This window comes from Gymnodraco acuticeps, unplaced genomic scaffold, assembly GCF_902827175.1.
Source record: "Gymnodraco acuticeps unplaced genomic scaffold, fGymAcu1.1, whole genome shotgun sequence".
In the NCBI taxonomy this organism is placed as follows: Eukaryota; Metazoa; Chordata; class Actinopteri; order Perciformes; family Bathydraconidae; genus Gymnodraco; species Gymnodraco acuticeps.
Genome location: NW_022990003.1, coordinates 738,003 through 762,161, shown reverse-complemented (window position 1 = coordinate 762,161; position 24,159 = coordinate 738,003). Strand labels below are relative to the sequence as shown.

General features: G+C 42.2%; 2 protein-coding genes across 5 annotated transcripts in view; both read right to left on the bottom strand.

Moving 5' to 3' along the window:
* Positions 1-1,216: 1,216 nt before the first annotated feature.
* cdr2l (cerebellar degeneration-related protein 2-like) lies at positions 1,217-11,656 on the bottom strand. Its single transcript, XM_034212907.1, has 5 exons — positions 11,260-11,656; positions 5,549-5,661; positions 4,725-4,873; positions 3,771-3,935; positions 1,217-2,850 (listed from the first exon to the last, which is right to left on the bottom strand). Exons 1-5 carry the CDS (start codon positions 11,336-11,338, stop codon positions 1,926-1,928), a joined length of 1,431 nt encoding a protein of 476 aa, XP_034068798.1. The 5' UTR covers positions 11,339-11,656; the 3' UTR covers positions 1,217-1,925.
* Positions 11,657-13,207: 1,551 nt separating this feature from the next.
* The window catches only part of recql5 (RecQ helicase-like 5), a 44,707-nt gene continuing 33,755 nt past the window's right edge, over positions 13,208-24,159 (bottom strand). For all 4 annotated transcript variants that reach the window (XR_004568650.1, XM_034212929.1, XM_034212930.1 and 1 more), the window contains 2 exons: positions 14,311-14,383; positions 13,208-14,229 (listed from right to left, as the gene is read on the bottom strand). Coding sequence is in view for 3 of the 4 variants with exons in the window: in XM_034212929.1 (XP_034068820.1) it covers positions 14,117-14,229; positions 14,311-14,383 (186 nt within the window). In the remaining variant the exon portion in view is untranslated. The remainder of the gene's footprint in view (positions 14,230-14,310; positions 14,384-24,159) is intronic.

Sequence of the window (24,159 nt, the reverse complement as noted above, 5' to 3'; positions counted from 1 at the left end):
ATCCCATTGAGATCATTGATCTCTTTTCCAAGGGAGACCTGCTACCTGTGTTGTCTCTCTAAACACTTAAAGGGGGCTTTTTATGCTTATTTCAGGTTCATATTTGTATTGTGTCTAATGTGATATGTGAACATGCTTTAAAGGTCCCATATCATGGCCATTTCTACTGATCTTAATTCCATTGTTGAGGTCTACTAGAATACATTTATATTGTGCAATTTTCCAAACTCACATTGGTTTCTCATTCAGCATCTCTGTACAGTATGTGTATTCACTCTCTGTCCTAAACGGCTTGTTGGAGCTCCTGCCCCCCCCCTCCCTGTGAGCCCAGTGTGCTCTGATTGGTCGGGACGATGCGAGGCTCGCTGCTCAGTGAGCTGGCTTACTGGTGTGGTTTCCGGGTCAGCGAGACAGCGCGAGACAGTGCGAAACTCATCCTGAGCACACTCACAGCCGAAGTAAAAACAATAAGCGTGGCTTGATATTGAGTAAGAAAAAGGTTGATAAACTCTGTGAGAATGGGTCTGCGGAGAGCATTTCTCCGCGGTCCCAATTAGTCTATTACCAAGCAGGGAGCTCTATGCAAGTCAATGGGACTCCCTGTTAGTTGAAAATGTATGCTAAAGGACCCCCCACTGCGTTTGATAGTGATGCCAAGGGATCCTGGTGTGTGAGGAGCTCCGGATTGGTCCATTTTGGTTCCGGGAACCGCATGACGAGAAATCTCCAACGAAGCGTTCTGGGGCAGCAGACAGGTCTTTTCTGTGTTAGAGTTTTACTCGCTACAGGGTGTACTTTGAGGGTTTGTGACTGCAGACCGGTTACATGCAGAAAAAGCTACATAACAAGGGGACGGGTAATAACCAGAAAAGCATATGATGGGACCTTTAATGTTCAAAACAGCTCTGGCCGGCTCTGTTGTGATTGGTCAACCACTTAAGAGATGTCCTGCCCCTTGGCCTATCATATACAATGTGTTGGAGCACTAGCCAATAGTGTTACATAGTGATGTCACTATATTACAGAAGTAAACAAGAGTCCAATGGAGGCGTTTCAGGCAGGGGGGGAGAGTGTGGGAGAGAAACTCCCTCTTGAGGGAACTTTGGGATTGTAGCTTTTGCAGAGCATTTACATGCACACAAACCTGCTATAACATACTACAGGAAAGGCAGTAAAACAAACACAATAGAGCGTCTTTAACAGAAAAAAGACAATGGATGATACGTTTCTTATTTTAATCAACAGAAAACATTTTAAATGGCAATGTAGTAGTATGGCGTAGAACTGATAATGTTGTCATGTCAAACGAATCCCTGCTGTTCGTAATGCATGCTGTAAAAACACCAGAGGCATCTCATCTCATTCACCAGATAAGTTGAACTAAACCATGAAAGTAAACATATGTAACACGTATGCACAGTACACTTTGGCAGCTGAAGGATTTAACCAACAAATTCAAACACACTGTTGCGCCTTTATGCGACCTCAAGCTGATCAGTAGCGTGTGGTTTGTTTCCTCCTGCTTTAAAAGACTTATTAAGCACTTAGTGTTTATTAGACAGGTGCATGCTTTAAATGCTGTAAGTAGTTTCAAAGCCAGCTTGTTTCTCTTTTTATATTATTTGGCTTAATTGGTTTCCATAAATAAAAAATAGAAGTTAAATAATTCCTGCATCAACACATCTCAATCACAAACTACATCACTCACTAATCTCCTGATTATTCTTCAGTTAAGGTCACTGAGAAAAAGGCATTTCATCAACGATCTTCCTTCATGTCGAGACATTTGGCAGTTTCAGTTAAATCAGCCATTCACCCTAACAATAAGCATTACCCAACCAATGAGTGCAGGTATTCACCCTTTAAGTCACTGGTGGTCAAACGTAAGACAAGAAGTCCTGAAAACAGGAGTCACAGTTTTCATCTCATTTGTGACCCTTTTTGCTCTTGGAGTTCACGTCACTCTTGGTCTTCTGCAGGCGGTTGAAGATCTCTTTGAACAGCGCCTTGTACTCGGGGGTGTTCTGGCTGAGGCGTTTGTCCACCTGCTCCACCTGCCGGCTGATCCCCTCCAGGGCCTCCGGGGTGGAGGGGGTTTGAGGCGGCGTGGGCATGGCGGCGACAGCCCCTGATGTGGACGGCCCGGCGCTCACCATGCTGTAGTCCTTCATGGAGGGGTCTCTGGACACGGGCCTGGAGGTCTGCACCCCCGCGTGGCACAGGCTCTCCTCGTGGCGCCGGCACTTCCCCAGCAGCTCCTCGTACTTCTCCAGCAGCGCGTGGTACTGCTCGTCCACCTCGCGCAGGATGGACATGCCGCGTTTCCGCACGCCGTTAGCATGTGTGGCGTAGCTGCCCTGCCTCCTGCCCGAAGCGTCCCGGGCGGAGATGGCGTTCAGAGCCGTGTCGCTGCAGCTCTTCCTCACCGGGCCCCCCTGCTGCCCCGAGCCCCCTGCCTCTCCCCCGCCCCCCTCCTCCTGCCCCACGCCCTCCTCCGGGGTGTCTGTCTCAGGGCCGTTGCTGAGCAGCGTCTCCAGGCTGTCCTCCATCCCTCCAATCAGACACACCCTGGACTTCCGGAGCTGCTGCATCTCCTGCAGCTCCGCCTCCAGCTCCTGGACCCTCAGCTGGCAGCCCTCCGCTCCCAGGAGACGCTGCTCCAGACGCTCGAACTCCTGCAGCACGGAGGCACACTCCTGCTCCGTGCCCTCCCGCTGGGACCGCTCTGCAGAGACAGCTGAGCGTAGGGAGGACACGATGTCTCTGAGTCTCTCGTTCTCCTCGTCCAGCGGTCGGCTCTCCGCCAGGTCCACACTGCCCGGGTTAGCCAGCAGGAAACCATCCTCATACCTGAGAACAAGTGTTGACGTTTTAACAATAATACTCCACAAGGTCACAATCATACATTTGTTCTAGTTGTTAAGAATTATTTAAAGACCACATGAACCCAAATTAAACAATCGCATACTAATGGGTGTTCGCATAACTTTTAAAACAAAATGTGTCCTATTTCTTCTTCTGAAACAGTATGGAGCTCAAATGCTTCTTCTCTTGCGGGTTTACCACAAAGTGAGTTCCTTTTTTTATTTCCTGCTTTTTTTTTTTACACATACTCTCTCCAGTACAGGTTAGCTCTGAGTGTTAGCGATGCTTGCTAATGTAAACACAGACCATATTACGTCAGGCATTGTTTCTGATAGGGCCGTGGGTGTAAAGCCAGCCCACATTTCCAATATGACGTCATATCGGCAGCAAATCTGGATCTGCTCCGTTGTACCCCCGTTTTTGGAGGAAAAGAGAGAGGGTTTTGTTTTCTGACACTTTGTACATTTCCTGACACACCGGGGACACATTTATGTATAAAAGTGCATTTAGCATGATAGGAGACCTTTAAGTGCATTAAATCATCTCAATTCCAAAAGTCAGAAACAACTGTTACTGCCACTCTGCAGTCAGTTACTGAAAATGAATATAATGTTACTTTTTTATTTGATGGAGTGTCACATTTTAGAGTCACATTTCAAGTAAATATGTTACGATTGTGTCACATGACTGTATAATAAACTGTAATTGTCTTGTGAGTAAATCATCCCATCATTGAGTGACTTTGCTTAAACCACCGGGTTTCCTGCCGAATAATCTGTTTATCTGTGTTTCTTGCAGCAAGTATTTGCAACACACTTGTAAAATACATCTGTTTGAATAAAGTGTATGGCCTATTCGTTGATGCATACTGTCCAATAGAAAATAAACCCAGTGCAATAAGTGACCTTGGTGCAGTGCAGAGTTCCTTGAGGCAGGGGAAGGAGTGCACAGTCTTGCGGCGCTCCTTCTTCTCTCTGCGGACCCTCAGCTCCTCCAGGGTCCGCAGCTCCTCCACCCGAGTGGTCAGGTTCTCCACCTGACCGTGCAGCATCTCCATGGTGCCCGTCAACCTGCAAACACACGCATGTTTGTTTAGTGCTTGTCATAATCAAGGTGACTTAATTCTCTCTTTCTGAGCATACCGTTCTCCTAAAGCTGCAGTGAGTTGTGACCACATAGAGAATGTGAAGGAGCTTGTTCAGAGAGAACAGAGGCAGCCATTGAAGTCTTTAGCATTGAGACCACTAATGTGATTTGTAAAGAACTTCCATCCCAGATTATGATTATGAAGTTGCTAAGGATAGCAAAAATGTAAATCCTCTTTAGTTGCTCTAGTAGTGGAGGCCTGTAAACACACACTTGGTGTTCCTTCAGCAAACATGGAGCAGTGTTTACTACAACGTATTATGATGTATTTTCAATTAGCAATATATTAATATTATAATGATATCCTGATATGAGACCAAATATATTCCTACATTTGATAAATGATTGTGTGCCACATGTATTACCTTTTCCTGGTTTATAGGATGCATTACAGTGAAGTGATGACATATCATTAATTTTTTTAATTCAGTAATTTTCTCCAAACTACTGGTGATTATCAAAGATCTCATATTTTATGAAAGCACCCATAATGAGCCCATCTTGGCACTATTGATATTGAGGTATTTGGTAAAACACATTGAGATATTTGTTATACTCCATATTGCCCAACTTTAATAATAATGTCCTTCAGTTGGTTCATGCTTGTTTGGCTTCAAAACGTCCCTTTAAAAGCCTGTGATGTGATGATGACTCGGGTGATATGTGACATGGCTCTTGTTACGAACATGTTTTTGTATACTGTGTGTTCTCACCTGTCTATTTTCTGATGCGAGGTCTTGCTCTCCAGCACCAGCTTCTCGTTGGTGATTTCCAGCTCTCTGGCCGTCACATCCAGCTGTTCGTACACCTTGGCGTGCTGCTCGTTCATCTCCCGCAGCGTTTCCAGCTGCTTCGACAGGTACTGCAAGGAGGCAAGGTCAAAAGTAACAGATTCATTACTAAATTCATATTTAGTAATTCAACACACATGTAAATAAAAAATCAACTCAAATTCGAACTATAAAATATGTCCACATCTTGAGTCAGCTGTAACACATGACCAATATGGGACCACAAATGCATAAAAACTAGTGACCAGTGAAGTTTAAATACTGTTTAATGGCAGTCTCTTTTAAGAATATTCTATGACATTTATGTGATATTCTATACTACTACTTTTTAATATTGGTTGTGGCATGACTTTTTAATGATATTTATTGTGAAATACTATACTGTGAAGTATTATTCCATTTATTATCCCATACTATACTATGGATTTTAATGATTGTCTCACAATATACTATGACATAATCATGACATTTACTACGACATACTATTTTTTATTTTTAGAGACATAAATGACATTCTTCAGCTTCCACAGTTGTGTCTACATGAGTACACTCATCCTCAGCCAGGCTTCTGACTAATAATGAGTCGAGTCTTTGATGAGGCCACAGAATCAGTCATTAATCTTCCATGTTCACAGAACAAACGCTCCTGGTGCTCCTTGATGTATATTTTTATTTTAAGTTATCCCTGCTTCACACTAAGTATCTGCAACACACTCCCAGAGTAACAACATGTAGGACACACTCACCTCTATCTCCTGCACTTGATCATCGTTGTTGATGTACATCTGCTGCAGGGCGTCCTCCAGCTCCTTGTTGCGTTCCAGGAGGGTTTTACCGAGCTCGGCTGCCAAGTGCAGGTCTGACAGGGGGCGGGAGAGAAAAACAGACACAAACAGGAGGAAGGGGTGAGAGAGGAGCATCTGAGTTCACTGGTAAACACTTTTTCTTTAACCAAGGAGTGATTTTCACAATGGATTTTAAGAGAAGCACTCAATGCCGCTGAGGTGCTCATTCAAAAGCTGTGAAATAAGTATTCAAATTATTTAAGTAAAAGTACAAATACATTAATGTCACAATACTCCATGGAGATTAAGGGTTGTGCATTCACAATGTCATTAAAAAATCAAAAGTAAAAGTACCCATTCTGCAGAGAAATGGCCTCCATTTGCTATATCTGAATAATATGGTATGAAAATTATAGATTTTTTATATTGTTGCACTTGGTAGCATGTTACTGTTGTAGACAGACTTTCTTTCTTATCTTATTGTAATATATTGGATATGTTTAGCCTCTTTCTCAAACAAGTATTAATCTGTAATGTAACTAAAGCTGTCAGATAAATGTAGTGGAATCAAAATGCATGATATCCCTGTATGTAGTGAAGTTGAAGAAAAAAGTAGCATAACGTAGAAGTACACAAGCAAAGAACTACTAGCTAAATAATTTACTTAAAGGTGGGGTAGGTAAGTTTGAGAAAGCGGCTCTAGATACACTTTTTGTTATATTCCATGCAATGCTCTTAACATCCCGATAGCAATGCATATCTTAAGTGCAAAAAATCCAACCTGTCAGCCTTCCATCTGGGCACAAACTTATCTCGTGCCGTCATTGGTCATGTGCGCGTTCGTGTGTGTTGGAGGAGGGGCTCTGTAAGGAAGTGGCAGATTTGTTCCGGCTGTGTATTTTCAAATTCTAGCCACTCGAGCTGGTTTCTCCAAAGTTACCTACCCCACCTTTAAGTACAGTACTTACACAGTACACATCTGAGTTGACAAATATGACATGTGGGGTTCCTCAAGGCTCCATCTTGGGGCCTCTTCTCTTTAACATCTACATGCTACCACTGGCTCAGATAATGAAGAACAACAAAATAAGTTACCATAGCTATGCAGATGACACACAAATGTACGTAACAATTTCACCAGGAGACTATGCTCCAATTCAAACACTGAGTAAGTGCATTGAACAAATCAATGACTGGATGTGTCAGAACTTTCTCCAATTAAACAAAGATAAAACTGAGGTAATGGTTTTTGGAGCCAAGTCAGAACGTATAAAAGTTAGCGCTGAGCTTCAGTCTGCAATGTTCAAAACAACAGATAAAGCCAGAAATCTAGGTGTAGTCATGGACTCTGACCTGAGTTTCAACAGTCACATTAAAACAGTTACTAAATCAGCCTACTATCACCTAAAGAATATATCTAGGATTAAAAGACTAATGTCACAGCAGGATTTGGAAAAACTTGTCCATGCTTTTATCTTCAGTAGACTCGACTACTGCAATGGTGTCTTCACAGGTCTCACTAAAAAATATATTAGGAAGCTGCAGCTGATTCAGAACGCCGCTGCTCGAGTCCTCACTAACACTAAGAAAGTGGATCACATCACTCCTGTTCTGAAGTCTTTACACTGGCTTCCTGTGTGTCAAAGAATAGATTTCAAAATACTGCTGCTGGTTTATAAAGCACTGAATGGTTTAGGCCCAAAATACATTTCTGACCTGCTAAATTATGAACCATCCAGATCTCTCAGGTCTTCAGGGACTGGTCAGCTTTCTGTTCCCAGAGTCAGAACTAAACATGGAGAAGCAGCGTTCAGTTATTATGCTCCAAATATCTGGAACAAACTCCCAGAAACCTGCAGGTCCGTTGCAACTCTGACTACTTTTAAATCCAGGCTGAAGACTTTTCTTTTTGTCGCTGCTTTTAATTGAACTATTCATATCTTAAACTGCACTGTAACTTTTATCCATGTACTTTTTCTTTTAATGTTTAATTTATTATCTTTTCTTTTTAATGACTGATTTTAAATGCCATTTTCTTAATGTCTTTCGTTTTTTGTAAAGCACTTTGAATTGCCTTGTGTTGAAAGGTAGCATTTCCACCCTACACGAACAGGCTACCTCATTTAGGAAATTACTTTAAAATATCAAACATAACATCCTGTTTTTGATTAAATCCCTTAAGTGTTCTAAACCCGGATGTTCAGTCTTTTTTCTCTCGAGATGCTGACGTGAAAGCTTTTTTTTCTACTAACAACACACTTCCATCATTAATTAAAGACACAACAAGCCTTACGTTATAATCATCCAAGCTCCATATTAAAACAAAACGATGGCACATCATAATGATCCTGTACTCATCTGCTCACTGAAACACAGCAGACGCCAGCCTAACAGTCGCTGTTATTTTTACAACACAGCTTGCAGCATACATTATTCATCTTGTCTGGTGAGAAGAAGCCTAGCTGGAATGAGGAGGAGGAGGAGGAGAATCCTGCTGGCTCTGCAGAACAACACAGCAGTGGAGGAGTGGAGAGACGGGAGGACACAGAGACAGCCATTGACACCATTACTGGAAATTAGGGGTGTAACGGTTCACAGAAGTCACGGTTCGGTTCGTACCTCGGTTTGGGGGTCACGGTTCGGTACGGGTTCGGTACAACAAGAAAAATTAAATAAAAGTCCCAAATACATGATTCCAGGTTTGTTGCAGCCCAGTCTGCTCTGATTGGCTAGCTGGTTAGCTCTGTTGTGACCTCTAAGAGATGTCCTGACCCTTAGTCTATCATATCAAATGTGTAACCCTAACCAATAAAAGCACAAGTGGGATTTAGTCTTTAGTCTTAGCAGACCATTTACATGCACAAACCTATATCAAATCAAGTTTTATTTATACAGCACATTTAAAAAAGATTTTTGTTAAAGCCAAAGTGCTGTACATGCAATAAAAACGCTACAGGAAAGGAAAACTCCCAAAAACACTTTAGACAAAAATACTGTGTAGTGCTTTTAATTTGTAAACCTTACTATGATATAGGCCTAGCCGATAATATACTTTAGAATCATTAGGCCTGTATATCAGGAAACTAGTAACGTAATACATTTTTTAAAGTAACCTCCAGAAGCCTGGGCGTGAGCAATGACAGGGAGAGATTAGATTGTACTGCTACTGTATGCACGTGTAAATGTTTTATACAACATACTTAACAAGCATCATTAGCTCACAGCCAATGATGATACATTTGTCTCCAGTGCTGTCGAGGGAGACAGGGACAGGCTCTGACTTCCTGTTTCAAAAAACGCAGTCTTTATAACAAAACACTGGTCTGAGCTGCAGAGTGATAATGAGAGGAGAGTGTGTATGAGGAGAGTGTGTGTGAGGAGCGAGCACAGCATCACCCCCCGGGTTCAGCTCAGTCACTGCACTGTTTCTGCCTCTGAGGGCCGACACGTGCCAAGTCTTAGTTACGTAATGTCAGAATCGTGCGCACAGCTGAGAGGAGGCTGAGCTGAGGAAATAACACCAGACAGCTAAAGAAACAAAAGGCTGTCACATGATGTCATAAAATAATGAGCCGCCATTTTTGTGATTGTTTGGTCTTTTAATTTAAAATGAGTCTGCTATTAAAAAAAAATAAATAGACATTCAATCAATTTGTGCAGAGACATTAGAGGTGATGGGAGATAATTGAATAGTCGGTTGACAGAAAAATCGTCTCCTGTTTTTATAATTGATTATTTTGGTGGTTTTTGTTGCAAAAATAGCAGGAAATTTGGGTTTCAGCCCCTAAATATGGAGATTTCCTGATTTTCACAATTGTATTTTACAATAAACTAAATACCTTTGGTTTTTTTAACGACAAAACAAGATATTAAAAAGGCCTCCCATTGACTTTGAGAAACTACTATGGAACTTTCACTCATTTCTGACATTCAGACCAAACGATTAATCACGAGAATAATCCCTAGAATAATCAATAATGAAGATAATCTCTAGTTGCATCCCTACGTGGCCTCCATCCCTGACTGTCCTCACGTTGGATCACATGCTCCTCAGCCGACACAACCATGACATCACCCGTCCGCCATCTGCACAGACTCTCTTCATATGTTTGCCACATCAAAATGAACGCAGAGGTCATCAAATCTCAGAGCTGGCAGGCGAGCAGTTGCATAACAGCAGCATTTCTGGGGCAAAAATCCTGCCTGATGGTGAGCTCATGCAGGATGACGTTAGGCCGAAGCCTCCAATTTGACCCTGAAGCTGAAATCTCTGATCTAAGGAGGTCTAGTCTGGGGCTCCCTAATCAGATCAGCCGGGGGGGGGGGCTTAACGGCTTCGAGCTGCGGGGCTGAGATGAGACACACACAGCGGCAAAACCCAACTGTGTCTCTTCTCTCTCGAACTACGATGATGAGACATAAAGCTGCTTTAGTTCTCTGGGTCAGCAGGTAATCAGGGGAGGGGTCGATGCAGCAGGACACACACACTGGGGAGATGCACTGCTGATGAAAGTGCATCCGGTTAAGTCATTACTGAGAGGGATGATAGCACTGCATCAGGCAAACACTCCTGATGGATTGCATTATCTTTCGGTGGCATTTAAGGTCGCAGCATGACTGCAGCAGGACTGTGACAAAGCTCCAAGATAATATAGTTACAGAAAATAGACCAGGTGTTACATTGCTACAAATGTGGAATTACTAGCATGTTACACACCATCAGAACATAGTGAAACAGGTGAACACATAAGTAATTGTTGTATTATTATGTCCTTTAAATAATGCTTTCACTGGGTAGACATTGAAATAGGTGAGTGTCACAAACAAATCATTGGTAAGTTTTTTCTGTATTTTCCCATAAATAATGCCAGATCATGACATCCCTCTTTGTCTTAGAACTAGGAGGACAGGAGTGGGATTTGAGATGGGACCCTGCAAGAATGGAGATGAAACAGAGACAGCATCACTCAGCCAGACAGCAGGACTATTCTGGGAAACATCGCTGACAAGATCATAGTAATTGGCAGAGGTGGAGAGCAGAGAGACGCAGAGACAGACAGACACTCTGCTTTACAGTTTTCACAGTGCGTGCATTGGTGCATGACATGTATTTCACAGTAGATGCAACCCCCCCCACACTTTATCATTTTTACATCTCTTAGTTACTACAATCTGTAATAACTGTGCACTATAAACTTGATTGTTCACTACTGTTATTTGGCTGCTATCACTACTTCTACTACTTTTAAAATACTGTTACTGTACTTATTATGTTCTACCTGGATAGGTACTTTTTGAAAGTAGTATGTGTAATTTATATCTGTAATATTTTATGCATGCCTATTTATTCCTATTTTGCCCCTTTACTTTTTCTGTAACAATGTAAATGTCCCCTCTGTGGGACTCATACAGATTCAATGGCTTTATTGTCATAGCACAGTAGAGCTACAGTGAAGATATGGCAAATGTATAATGTGTATAATAAAAATAAAACGAAATAAATAATAGTAATCCAAATGAAAAGACCAACTTAAAAGGGATCGTCGCTAGTAAAATTGGAAAATGAAAAGTAAAAAATAAAAAAAAGATCCTAAAAGACAGCCGGTGACTGTGCATTGTGACATCCCCCCACCGGAGCCTAATAAAGGGGGAGTAATGGGAGAGATGCTCACCTTGCTCCAGGTCCCTCTGGTCGTACCACGGCTCCTCTTCCTCCGTCACAAACTCCTCCATCCTGCCTGCACGGAGCATCGATGTTCATCAACTTCTTCTTCTTCCTCCTCTTCTTCACCGGCGATGTGATGATCTGCTAATTCAGACTCGCCCGGAAGTGATAACAAACAACAGCGGCGCAGTGAAAGCCTTCAAGACAAATGAAGACTCAAAATCCCGGCAGCGCACCTGCTCCTTGAACCGTCTGCAGATATTAAATAAAAAACACGTGATGTAGCTGTTCATACATGATGTACAAATGTGTGTGTGCACCAGCTGGTGGATACACACATTGTGTCCTCACAGTGTTTCTTCTGTGTCTCCTCAGTGTGTGTGCGACTGTGATGTGAGACGCAGGTTGGCAGCTCAGTGGCTGAAGCTGCTGCTGCGTTCAAGTGCTGTCGGAAATGCTGCCTCGGATGTGGGCACATTAACACCATCGCTGCCTTTTTGGAAGTTGTTCTGCGTACAAATATTTGACTAAGGTGTGACTACATAGTGACTAATTATGGGTGTGGTTTATTGACTTTATATTTCAACTTTGGTTTCATCTGTCCACAGAATATTTTGCCAGTAGTGCTGTGGAACATCCAGGTGCTCTTTTGCAAACTTCAAACGTGCAGCAATGTTTTTTCTGGACAGCAGTGGCTTCCTCCGTGGTGTCCTCCCATGAACTCCATTCTTGTTCAGTGTTTTACGTATCGTAGATTCGTCAACAGAGATGTTTGCATGTGCCAGAGATTTCTCTAAGTCTCTAGCTGACACTCTAGGATTCTTCTTCACCTCATTGAGCATTCTGCGCTGTGCTCTTGCAGGACGGCCACTCCTAGGGAGAGTAGCAACAGTGCTGAACTTTCTCCATTTATAGACAATTTGTCTTACCGTGGACTGATGAACATCAAGGCTTTTAGAGATACTTTTGTAACCCTTTCCAGCTTTATGCAAGTCAACAATTCTTAATCGTAGGTCTTCTGAGAGCTCTTTTGTGCGAGGCATGGTTCACATCTGGCAATGCTTCTTAAGAATAGCTAATTCAAAACTGGTGTGTATTTTTTATAGGGCAGGGCAGCTTTAACCAACACCTCCAATCTCGTCTCATTGATTGGACTCCAGGTTGGCTGACTCCTGACTCCAATTAGCTCTTGAAGAAGTCTTTAGCCTAGGGGTTCACATACTTTTTCCACCCTGCACTGTGAATGTTTACATGGTGTGTTCAATAAAAACATGAACACATATCATTGTTTGTGTGGTATTAGTTTAAGCAGACTGTGTTTGTCTATTAGATGAAGATCAGAACACATTTTATGACCAACTTATGCAGAAATCCAGGTAATTCCAAAGGGTTCACATACTTTTTCTTGCAACTGTATATCCAACATATGTATTTAATATAATAGTATTATAACATCCTATACAATTTAATGCTATCAAGGTAATTGTACATCAGTACAATACAAAGAAAGTCAGTATAAAATTAAAATAAAAGTAATATTATTCCTAGTCTCTCAAAAGCTTGTTTCACCTGGTGGGACTGTCTCTGTGGCAATTTCAATAATTGACTTTGTGGTCAAGAAAATTATTTTAATTTAATTATAACTTCATTATAAACACTTTGAGATGGTTATCTAGGAGCATGTTTTGTTCCTAGCTTAACACTGGCCATCCTTTGTCATTTATTCAGTCGTTTCACCATTAACAATCCTTCTCTTTCAATGTCTAAACGCACCAAAAGCAAAGTCCTAAGTACCAAGAGGCACCTGAAGGCAGCACCACAAGGGCTGACGTCATAGTCTATTTAACAGCGTCCCCGGCACGGACCTCTCCTCCTCCCCCCAGCCCTCCAATACGTTTAATTGTCCAATTGAAGACATTTGTGTTGGAAATAAAGACTCAGTCGGGGTGTCACTCTGAGGTTAGTCCTGTTCAACATACAGTTTATTATAAACAGGTAGGAGGCTAGGAGCACAGACTGACTGTTCACTGCACAGCCAGGCCTCTGTCCATCACTGCTTCCTGTCCTCTTCCTGACTGTGGAGACAGAAACTCTGGCCTCTCACAGCCTGACATGCAGACAGGCACTATAACCAAGGAACATTTCCCTTATCAGAAACAATATTATTACAATGAAAATGCCACAAAAAAAAATCCTCTCACTTTTGTTAAGACACAACCACATTTAAAACAACTTTTGGTTTGTCTTTGAATCAAGAAAATAAACACACAGCGGGACAGTTTCCTCGCATGTCCATTCACAATGCAAGTGCAATAATTAGGCCCTACAAAACAGATCAATCTGCTATTTTTCAAATAAAAAAACAACCAGAAATCCAGTGTTATTGTACATTTTGTACCAAATGACTTCCAAGTATGCATTTTCAATATCCACAAGGTGTTTCTTTGGCTTCATTTGTAAGAGCCCTTTGGTTTGAATCCATTTCAGATAAGTATGAACTTGCAGAGACATAACACATGTGTTGCGATATAATGGACTTGAGTGCAGTAACGTAGAAGTGTCATCGTGGTTAAACATACAAAGGACAATGGCTGCCTATAGAACATTAATTATAACATACTTTGCACACAAGACATGTACAGTGGTCACACTTTTCAGGCGGAAAAATAAACAAAATGAATATCTGTGTGCACACAGTACAACACTGCTCTACAGTCACGTTAGTGCTTCATTATCGGCATAAACCCGACAAAGCCGTTCATTAAACTTTCTTTCTGCAGGCATTCAGGATCTGACTGAGTTCGCTGGGACGAGAGAAGCGTAGGCACTGACAAAGAGGAAGGGCTTGACCCTTCAAAAACATTTCATTTCCTCTTCCCATCATGCAGCTTCCTCAGGTGCGTCCAGTCCGCCTCGCTCTTACAGTGCTGCACTTTGATGAAGAACTTCTTGATGAGAGTTTGGGCTTCGGCTTTAACTGCAGACACAGAGAGGAGTTTAAGAGGAGGCGATCGCATGCAGCAGAGCACAACTTTTAGATAATGTATCCCCTGCTTACCTTGGTCTTTCCCTTTACTACTCCCCTCTGTGAGGAGGTGGGATAAAAAGCGTGCAAAGGACTTAAACAGCTCCTGCAACCAAAGAAAACAACAGCTGAGAATACCTTTAATCTCACTGCAAACGTGAAACTATTCGATAAGATCGACTTCATTGATTCCAAATTGGGACTTTCTTTTGTGACAGCAGCATGTCAACAAAGCCTTGTAGAATTATTACAAATAGAATAGAAATTATAATATAGACAAGAAATTAAACATGAAATAGAACATTTCATAAAATACATTGAAAATTGAATAATAAAAACAAGGCATTAAACAAAAAATAAAAATATAAAACAAGTTATTAAACAAGAGTTAAATATAGAAGAAAGAAAAATGAAAGAAAAACAATAAATACAAAACATTAACAGTAAATATAGACATATCTACAGTAAATATATAAGGTATCTAAATAATTTACATAATACAATACATAGAATAAGTTAGAATACTCCAGACCAGTGTTTTTCAAAGTGGGGGCCCCAACCCCCCGGGGGGGCGCCAGGGGGGGTCACGCAAAGTTTGAGGGAAAGGGGAATTTATTTATTTTTGTTTAGATGTTATTAATAACTGCAATCAATCTATCAATCTATGTGTCCTTTGATGCCAATCTTTTAATATTTTTTATTTATTAATATATATATATATTTTTTTTTAAATCACACGACCGCCCTTCAAGCCAATCAGAATCGAGCTGCCGCTACTGAGAGTGAAACTGAGTATCTGCTCAGCTTTTGGAGCAAGTGAGAGCTAGTGAATATTTCGCTCTGCAGCTGGATGAGAGCACAGATGTAGCAAATATTGATGTTTATATATATGAATATAAATATGTTTATTGTTAATATTACTGTTGAATATTATATATAATATTATTAAGGCATAAGCAGCTTTCAAAAATAATAAAAATATATGTTAATTGTTCATATTACTGTTCAAAATGATATAATATTATAAAGACAGAAATCACTTTAAAAATATGTTTACTGTTTAATATTGTGTTAAGAATGTTTATAACAGAAGGCACAAATGTGATGAATGACAAACAAAAGATAAATACATATACCCAGGGGGCAAAGTCATTTTACAGACATGGAATGTTGTAGAAGGTTGTCCACCAGAAATGATATCTAGGACCTTCAAGGATCACAACCTGGGTGGACAACCCGGTCAACTAGCTACTGGAAAGCTACAGTGAGGGTCCAAACAATGCAACCCATATATGAAAAAAGTCAAATTCTGGCTGGATCAGATGCCATCATTCTCTTTCTGATTGAATATCTCTGTGACAGTTCATGGTAAAGACACACTGAGCCAACCTATTGAAAGAGCAGAACATAAGCTTTCATGTGATGCCTTGGTTAAGCCTATTCTCAATGCACTTGTGTTCAAAATGGGTAAATATACTTAAAAGATTATTTCTATATAACATATTGAAGGGTTTACATTAATATACACAAGGTTTGCTGCTGATGCTAAGTTGAATTGATTCAATGTTTGGTCAGTGGCTTTAAGTTCAACTTAATGTCAAATTAATAGCCTTTTATTATTTGTGCAAATCAATGTCTTTATTTCATGATCAAAATAGGATATTTTTCACAAAAACAAATAAAATTCCTGGTGGCAAAACATTTATTTCACTTTCACATACTCTGTTCTTAGTTATTAACTACAAATCAACAGATTTGACTAGGGGTGTAACCAGGGGCGGCGGGTGCTGTAGGCTATGAAGGCTAAGCCTTCCCAAATATTTGTGTAACTGCATCCTGGTAAAATAAAAATATAATGTCTTTGACATTAGCGCTGCTATGCAGCCACCTGTGCCCTGTACCACGAAGCCAGTTCAACAGACCCTGGATATGCTTGAGTTATCTTAACTAACCCTAACAAACGCGATCTCGCTAAACGGTCCTACGGCGCTGGTTATCAACTCGGTAAATCAAGCCAGGGTTTCTCTCTCTAGCTGAGAGCGCGTTCACGTGAAAGGGGCGGGGTTAGCTACATTTGACCAATCACAAACAGGGACAAGTGTACTGACAGCGCAACATCATACTTCATTAATGAAAAGTAAACTAATATTAGACAAATATGAACTTTAAACATCCATGACTTAAACATATAATCCAGGATACAAGCCACATAGTTGCACCTGCAAGGAGAATACAGAACAACTCGTTAAAAAATAAACTACCGAGTGTTTGAAAGCGTACAACAGTTGTATGATACTGCCCCATCTAAAACACGAGGGGATCTGACTTTATTACATTTGAGTTGAGTGTTTCGTCAACTTAATGTGTTGCTTAAAATAATACGTCTGCATACAGTATATGTGACAATGTAACTAAGTGTTGCACGGCCAGATACGGCTCGAGAAGCTGACTCAGATAAGGAAATATTGTGATATCGATGTGAGATCGATGATCTGATTGATGATGTGATGTCAGTGTGATATGAATGATAAGTGCGACACGTCGGCGTCTTCTCTGCATACGGCAGTTTAAACTGCATTTCCTTTTTCCTGTAATATGACTTGATAGATTTAAACTCCGCACACTGAGCTCTGATCGGTCAGCAGACGGTGCTTTCACTGAGTTGATCTCTCTTCTATAGACGCCGGAGGCGGGCAGCGTAAGATGAAAAAAAAAGTTATTTAGCCTTCCCAAACCTGAGCCTCACGCGCCGCCTATGGGTGTAACAGTTCACAGAAGTCACGGTTCGGTTCGTACCTCGGTTTGGGGGTCACGGTTCGGTACAACAAGAAAAAGCAAAAGAAAGTCCCAAATGCATAATTCCAGGTTTGTTATTTATTTTTGAACAGTTTCAGTTTAAAAATAAGGAACTGACATTTTGAATAATGAACTGTATTAAACAGTTAAAAACAAACCACACTCAGATGGCCATATTATCTATAATGGCTGATGTCAAACAAAAAGGTTTCATCAAGCTGTAAAACTAAAAAGAATGTCTTGAAAATATTACATCATAAATAATAAGAAAGTGTTTCAAGAGCGCAAAGTCGTTGAAAAACATATGCCAAAAGCTTCCGTTATTTATTTTGGTCTCTCGGCTCTCATGTCTCTTGGCTTCTTAAAAACAGCGGGATCAGCTGCTGAACTGCTGTTGTCTTTTGCCGGGCTCCGGTGATTGGCAAATCTGGGTGATGCCTTCTGATATGATTTAGCATGTTTGGCGTGTGTTACCAGGGGCGGACTGGGACTAAAATTCAGCCCTGGAAACTGACCCAGTCCGGCCACATGAAATATCAAATGTTAGAAATTCGCTGTTTATTATTTAAAGTTTTACGTCCGATTCGCTCCTTTTTTCCTCTCTGTGCACAGCTCCAGTTTGGGCATTGGCCTGTCATCAGATTTCATTTTTAGTTGCTGCTGTAGCAGAAGTTTAGTACAATTATTTTTTGATGAAATTCTCCACCCTCCATAATTGCAATTGCTTCAGTTGCTTACTACTTTTTAAGGGTGGTGATGAGTTACAGTACGAACTGAAGTTGATGCGATTTGATTGGATTGTGAGGCATGAGTGAGCCTCATCTGATTGGTCAATCCCTCAATTTCTTTTCAACAAGGGAAGCCAATTTTGGCTAGCCTCCTCTCGCAACAGAGAGTGCAATACTGTTTCATCATAACATCTAGAGGGGCGCTGTTTCACTCTTTGTAAAATACTCAATGAGAATGGGGGAGAGACGGGCCGGCAGAATAATTACCGAAACTAAACAAAGTGTTTTTATTTATTTATTAAAATTATAACTACAATCCAAAAAAACAGGGGAAGCCTGGCTTCCCTTGGCCTCCAGGAGAAAACGCCACTGAGTTCAAGGGATCAATCTCACCCACCTCTTGCTCTTGCCCTGCACGTGTGCCAGTTGAGCTGGTTCTTCCAGCAGCTCAACTCTCTGTCCCTCATCATGAACGCAGGAGGCTGGCTGTATATCTGAACTCGCGCCCACATCATTCTCTTCATCATCTTGCACTTGTTCTAAGCTGCTGATGATAGTGCTTGTAGCAGCGCTGCTGCCAAAAAGGTCTGTCAATTTGCGACATTTATATGCTTCACCTGCGAGTGACTTCACCTTTTTCTCTCTTGCCTTCTCGGCCCCACCTTTTTCTTTTTGTTTTCTTTGATTTGTATCCATGTTTTTTCATTCTCCCTGTCTGCCGCGGCGTCTAATCCCTTCGCTTCGTGTGGCCGGTCTTTTTTCTTCTTCGTGTGTGATTATTTGACAGATAAGAACCACACAACTGCATTAGCGCCCTCTGTCGGCCGTCAGTGCAATTTAAATGATGACGTTAAACTATTTTTTTTTTTTAAAGGGCCGGCCGGCCGTCAACGGACCTTGACGGCCGGCCGTTCTGTGGTTCTCCAGATTCTACAGATGGCCAGTCCGCCCCTGTGTGTTACCATTAGCATACCGCACCGCTGTCGAACAACACCGACACACCGTCCTCGTCCAATCCACCACTCGCACTTCATCGTTATTGAAGTCCACAGGGAACCCGAAATGTTCCCACACAGCTGATTTAAAAGAAGCAGATCGGTTCTAGCTTCTGTGTGTTCTCTGAAATCTAAAAGTGTTGTTGTTGTGTTTCTTCTTGTTCTTCATTTGTTGTTTAAGGGCGGCTGACAAACAGCTTTTAGGCACAATACCGCCCCCTGGATTATATATAGTGTAGTGGATACTGCCCTGAATGACAGACTTTTTTCCCACTCGTAAAAAAAAGGCGTATTCGTCGTGTGACTGCATGTGCCGAACCGTGACGGTACGGGACGAATACGGATACCGTTACACCCCTAGATTTGACACAATAATCAGAAGTTGAACACAAAATAATCATTCACATGGCCCAGAACTAGAAAAATGTGAATGTTTTAAGAAGAAAGGGGGAACCTACACTGAATATACAGTACAAATGTTTTCAATGTACACATGGTGGTATTCATGGTAGTGTCCCAGAAAGCTTTTTGCTTTCTATACATTTTCTTAGTCACAGCTGCTGTCACTGCTCTCAAGTGTGGCAGTGTGTATCCTTCTGCATTTGGTTGCCAGTCCTTGGCAATGGCACCCTATGTAGCAAGGAACTGCATTATTTGCACAGGAGCAGTTCTTCTGACAGCCCTTGAGACATCCACATGAGATTGTCTTGTTCATTGACACAGGCCAAGCTGGCTTTGTAGATGGTACCGGAACTACATGTCCATTGTCCAGAGACCATCCAAATTCTGTGCATGGGGGGATTTCTGGCTTGGCGATGTGTGCGTTCTTGTCAATGATGGTTGCCAGAGCAGCTCTTTTCAGGTGCAGAAGAAATGCATTCTCTGTTGGGGGTAGTAGCTTTAGGAGCGTGGATTTGTTGTTCAGGAACTTGTATGCTCTCAGTTTGCCCAGATCAGAACCCTCAAAGTGATCAGCTTTGGATGTATACACAGTGATGGTGAGGTCTCGTGCCTGATTGAGGAGGTCATCTGTTATGTCATCGGCGGGGTTCTCACCAAACTCTTCAATTGCAGGTATGTCCAGACTCATGCTGCTCTTGAACCATGCCTTCTTGCCAGTGAAATATGGATAACTAGTGGTATCTCTACCACTCAGACTGTGGATGAAGGGCATGGCATAACACTGTGAAGGTCCCAGCACCACAACCATTGTATGTTTAGGCAGGTATGCATTCTGGCCTGTTCTCACCCACAGCTCTGTTAGATCGCTGAGGTGCGTAGCACCATAGTACAGACATGTGGTAATGATGTCGGTATCATTGGCATGTATGACAACTCTGTCAACTCCCTCATTCTGGACACTGTAGAGCAGGGGTGGGGAACGTCCGGCCTCCGGGCCGTATACGGCCCGCGAGACAATTTGGTACGGCCCTAGAGGTAATTTATAAACACACGCAAAAAAGAAAAAAAAAGTAAGAAATCTAGACCGCAAAAAAATTAAACAAGCGAGTGCCTGTTTTTCCTGGCCACGGTCAGGTTCCTTGAACACAACACGAGCCTAACGTGTCATCACGTGGTATATGTCTCGACTGACAGGGGTGCAGTTCTGACGGAGAGCACCAGAACGCCACTCCAGCACTTCAGAAATTGCAGTACCGATAAGGAGCCGTACAAATGCCGCAGTTTCTGCGTGTGTCTTTAGTTGTAAGCCCAGTGGTGATCTGTCATACTGATCATACAGTCAATAACTTTGTTGTTATTAGCATCTGGTTAGCTAGCTATGCTAACGAATATAAGAAGCTTTTTCTACAACCAGTGAGGTAAAGGCACATCTTTATATGATCATTATAGTTATCAAAAAATAAGAGAATAAAGTAAACAGGTATAAAATACTATATGACAGTAAAAAAAAGTTGTTATTAATAAAGAAGAATACAGTTTGAAAGGGGAGTGATTTGTCAAATATTCATAAAGAAAAATAAATCTGCTTCCAGTTCTGTTTCATCTGGGTGTTGAGAGATGTTTCCATAGATCTCCTAATTTTGCTCTCAAAGTGCACCAGATTGATGCTTTTAACTTCAACATTTAAAAAAAAATCTTCCCGGGGGAGCATGCCCCCCGGACCCCCCTAGAGGAGGATAGGTCCCCCCCCCCCACTTAAATCAAGTTCACATGGATAGGAAACTAAATACATTTGCACACATCTTGTTTCCACATCTTTCTGTTTTGGTGGTCACGCCACACCGTGCACGTGCATGCATACGCGAGTCATGGTGAGTTATCTGGATTAAGAGGTTGCTTTTTCTTTGCACAGAATGAAATGAATGGGCTGTGATTTTAGTTTTTTTAAGCAGAGGTCAATAATTTGTACGGCCCTCTGAGGATATTGTAAAAATTGAAATGGCCCTTGAGAGGAAAAAGGTTCCCCACCCCTGCTGTAGAGAGTGTGGAGGAAGATCCTAGTGTCAGCCTCCTGCTGTGTTAATTCAAGAGCAGGAACATCCATAACAGACCATGCTGTGAGCACCACACTCTTCGTCTCTTCCTTGAATCCACCACCCAGGTAGAGATGAGTGGGGCCAAGACCAGGTTCAAGTTGTTCATCCTCACACCACTTCTCACAAAGGAAGCTCAGCACTGCAGGTTTGCTTTGTTAGCAGACACTGCAACAAACTTATTTGGATCCCGAGCTGTGTACTGCTCACTGACTTCATACACTTTCGCTGGTTTGGATCTGGCATATCTCTGTTCCTGCTCAGCTGACTTGAGGCTGGTTGTACTGTATCTGTCACAACAGAAGTGTATGATGTCAGTGCCAGGAGGCACATCATTCAGCAGCAGGTGCCTGTATCGCTCAGTGATCGATCACTCCAAATCCTTCACCTGTGTGGAAAGACCAGTGTTGTATGGTGGACATGGCATCTACGACTACTGCTGTCTTGAGGCAGTCTTGGGGCAGATTAGGGATGCTGCTTACTTTGGTCTTCTCTTTCAAGATCTTCACAAGGCTTGCCTTGGACCCTGTTCTCATACTGCCATCTTCCTGGAAGAGGGATGGAGGAAGGTCACTGCACTCGTGGTTGCCTATGAAGTCAACAATGTTGAGTTCTCCACCACTGGCAATGATCTTGGTCATGCGCAGAAGGGCAGTGACTTCATTGCTCTTGCCAGGTGCCGAGGTTTTCCCAGACTTCTTTGGTTTCATCCTGTTTTGTGTATGGAAGGCGTTTAGCTTTACAACACTTTACACTCACCAGTTGATATATTTATCAGTGATGGTGTGGCTGTCGTGAATGGGTTGGTCTCTACTGCTGCCATGACCTTGACTACCATCTCTGCATCTCTGTTGACATGACTCCAACCAGATTCATGGTGGGGGCTGGAGGAATGGATGTGCAGCATAGACTTGAGCTCAGCAGAGATAGCTGCAGTGAGTGGTTTTGTGTAGACCCACTTCATCCTGGCAGCACGATTGAGTGTAATACCATCCAGACCACTTGCCTCCTTGGCATCTGCATTATATGTCTGCTCCAGAAGCATGTCAGGAGAGACACCATTGTGGTTTCCATCTGCTCTCCTTCCAACAAATGCACCTGCCATCAGTGCTTCATGTGCCTCTGTGGCTGTCTCTGGCAGTTTCTTCATCTCAGCCAAATACAGAGGCAAAGACTGCTGCCCATATTTGTAGTGTCCTGCTGCAGTGAGGTAAGGTAGCATTCGTGCTGATTCACAGAAATGTCGTGCCCAGTTATCTTCCCGCTGGTAGTAGATTAACCTGTGGAGAATGTCTGACATCTCCAGAAAGATTGACCAGAAAACTGCAGTTGGGTGCTCATTCAGAGATTCCTGGAAAAGTAATATCTGTTCTTGTAGGATTGATATCGGTGGACGTGACATCTGGATAATCTCTAACTTCTCAGTAGCAGTGGTGTCTTTCTCAAACAACATCTTCACAACATGTTCTACTTGTGACTGCCAGTGTTGTGTTTCAATGTCTGCTGCACATGCCTCAAATGCTTGCCAGTACAAGCGCCACATGGCCCCACTGAGGATGCTGAGAGCATGCATGGTTTGGTAGTAGTCAGCAGGGCTCGACATTAACGACTGCCCGATGGCCCGGGGCCATCTAGTATGTAGCTCGGGCAACGAAGCCTCACCTGCTGGTTGCTCCTCTCGACTGCTGCTCGGCTCTGCTCGGTCAGCTTCCGAATGAGGAGGCATTCGTTCGACCAACTTACAGTAGATAACATTACAAACATTTTTAACAGGGGCCATAATAGTGTCAATAATGTTTGTTTTGGCAGTTATAACTGAATGTAATGTTTTCTACTTTTTTAAATCTGGGAAGGCATTTGCCTTCATCAGATGGAAAGTGTCTTGACCAACAACTTAAGTGTTTCTTATAGCTATGCAGGGCAAGCGAGCAAACACAAACAAGAACAAACAAGTGAAATGAAGAATAAAATTGAAATTGTAAAATATAATATTGTGGTGGTTCATCTTATAAGTCAGTCTAGAGCAGGGGTGCCCAACCAGTCGATCGCGATCGACCGGTCGATCGCGGGGAGATTCCCAGTCGATCGCGAGATGTGTCTAAAAATAGAACAACAATATTCAGTTTTATCGTTAATGTCCTTTAACATAATCTTCCTGTGCCAGAATAATGCACTTGAACGCATCAAAGCGTTGTGATTGGCCGGCGTGACCCCATATGTCGGGGCGTGGCTGGTGAGCAGTGGGCAGTGCACTAGTTCGCTAACGTTGTCCGTGTCAACAGGAGTGACAGTCCGCACACACACAAGACCGCAATTATGGCAGAAGCAAAACATATATAATTCTCACTCCGAGTGGGAGGATGATTATTTTTGTATCTATTCCAATTCAAAGTCCATCTGTCTCATCTGCAATGCGAGCGTGGCTTTATCGAAGAAGGGTAATTTAGGAGCGGCATTTCAAAACAGTGCACAAACGCTACGAGACGGAATTCCCTCCTAATTCTGCCCTACGCTCCAAAAGGGGAGGGGCCTGAAAGGACAGCTAAATGCACAGCAGTCCATTTTCACCAGGCCCAACAACAAGAGCAAGGCTGCTACCATAGCATCTTATCATGTCAGGCACGTTCTTGCGAAACACATGAAGTCTTTCAAAGACGGCGAAGTTGTGAAAGAAGAATTCCTGGAGGCTGCCGATGCGTAATAAAATAACAGAAGCATTTCAACAGGTTTTTGATATGATAAAAACTCAAGTTAGATACCGTTATTATTCAGCTGTAAGTTTGAGTTTGTTTGAACTTATTCATTATAATTATTGTACAAAATGGTATAAGAATGCAAACTTAAATTGATTATAGTCTATTATCAATT

Coding starts and splice junctions, on each gene's coding strand:
- cdr2l (XM_034212907.1), bottom strand. CDS start 11,338: ATGCTCCGTGCAGGCAGGATGGAGGAGTTTGTGACGGAGGAAGAGGAG. Junction 3,936..4,724: donor TCGCATCAGAAAATAGACAG/GTGAGAACACAC, acceptor GTGTGTTTGCAG/GTTGACGGGCACCATGGAGA. Junction 2,851..3,770: donor GAACTCTGCACTGCACCAAG/GTCACTTATTGC, acceptor ACTTGTTCTCAG/GTATGAGGATGGTTTCCTGC.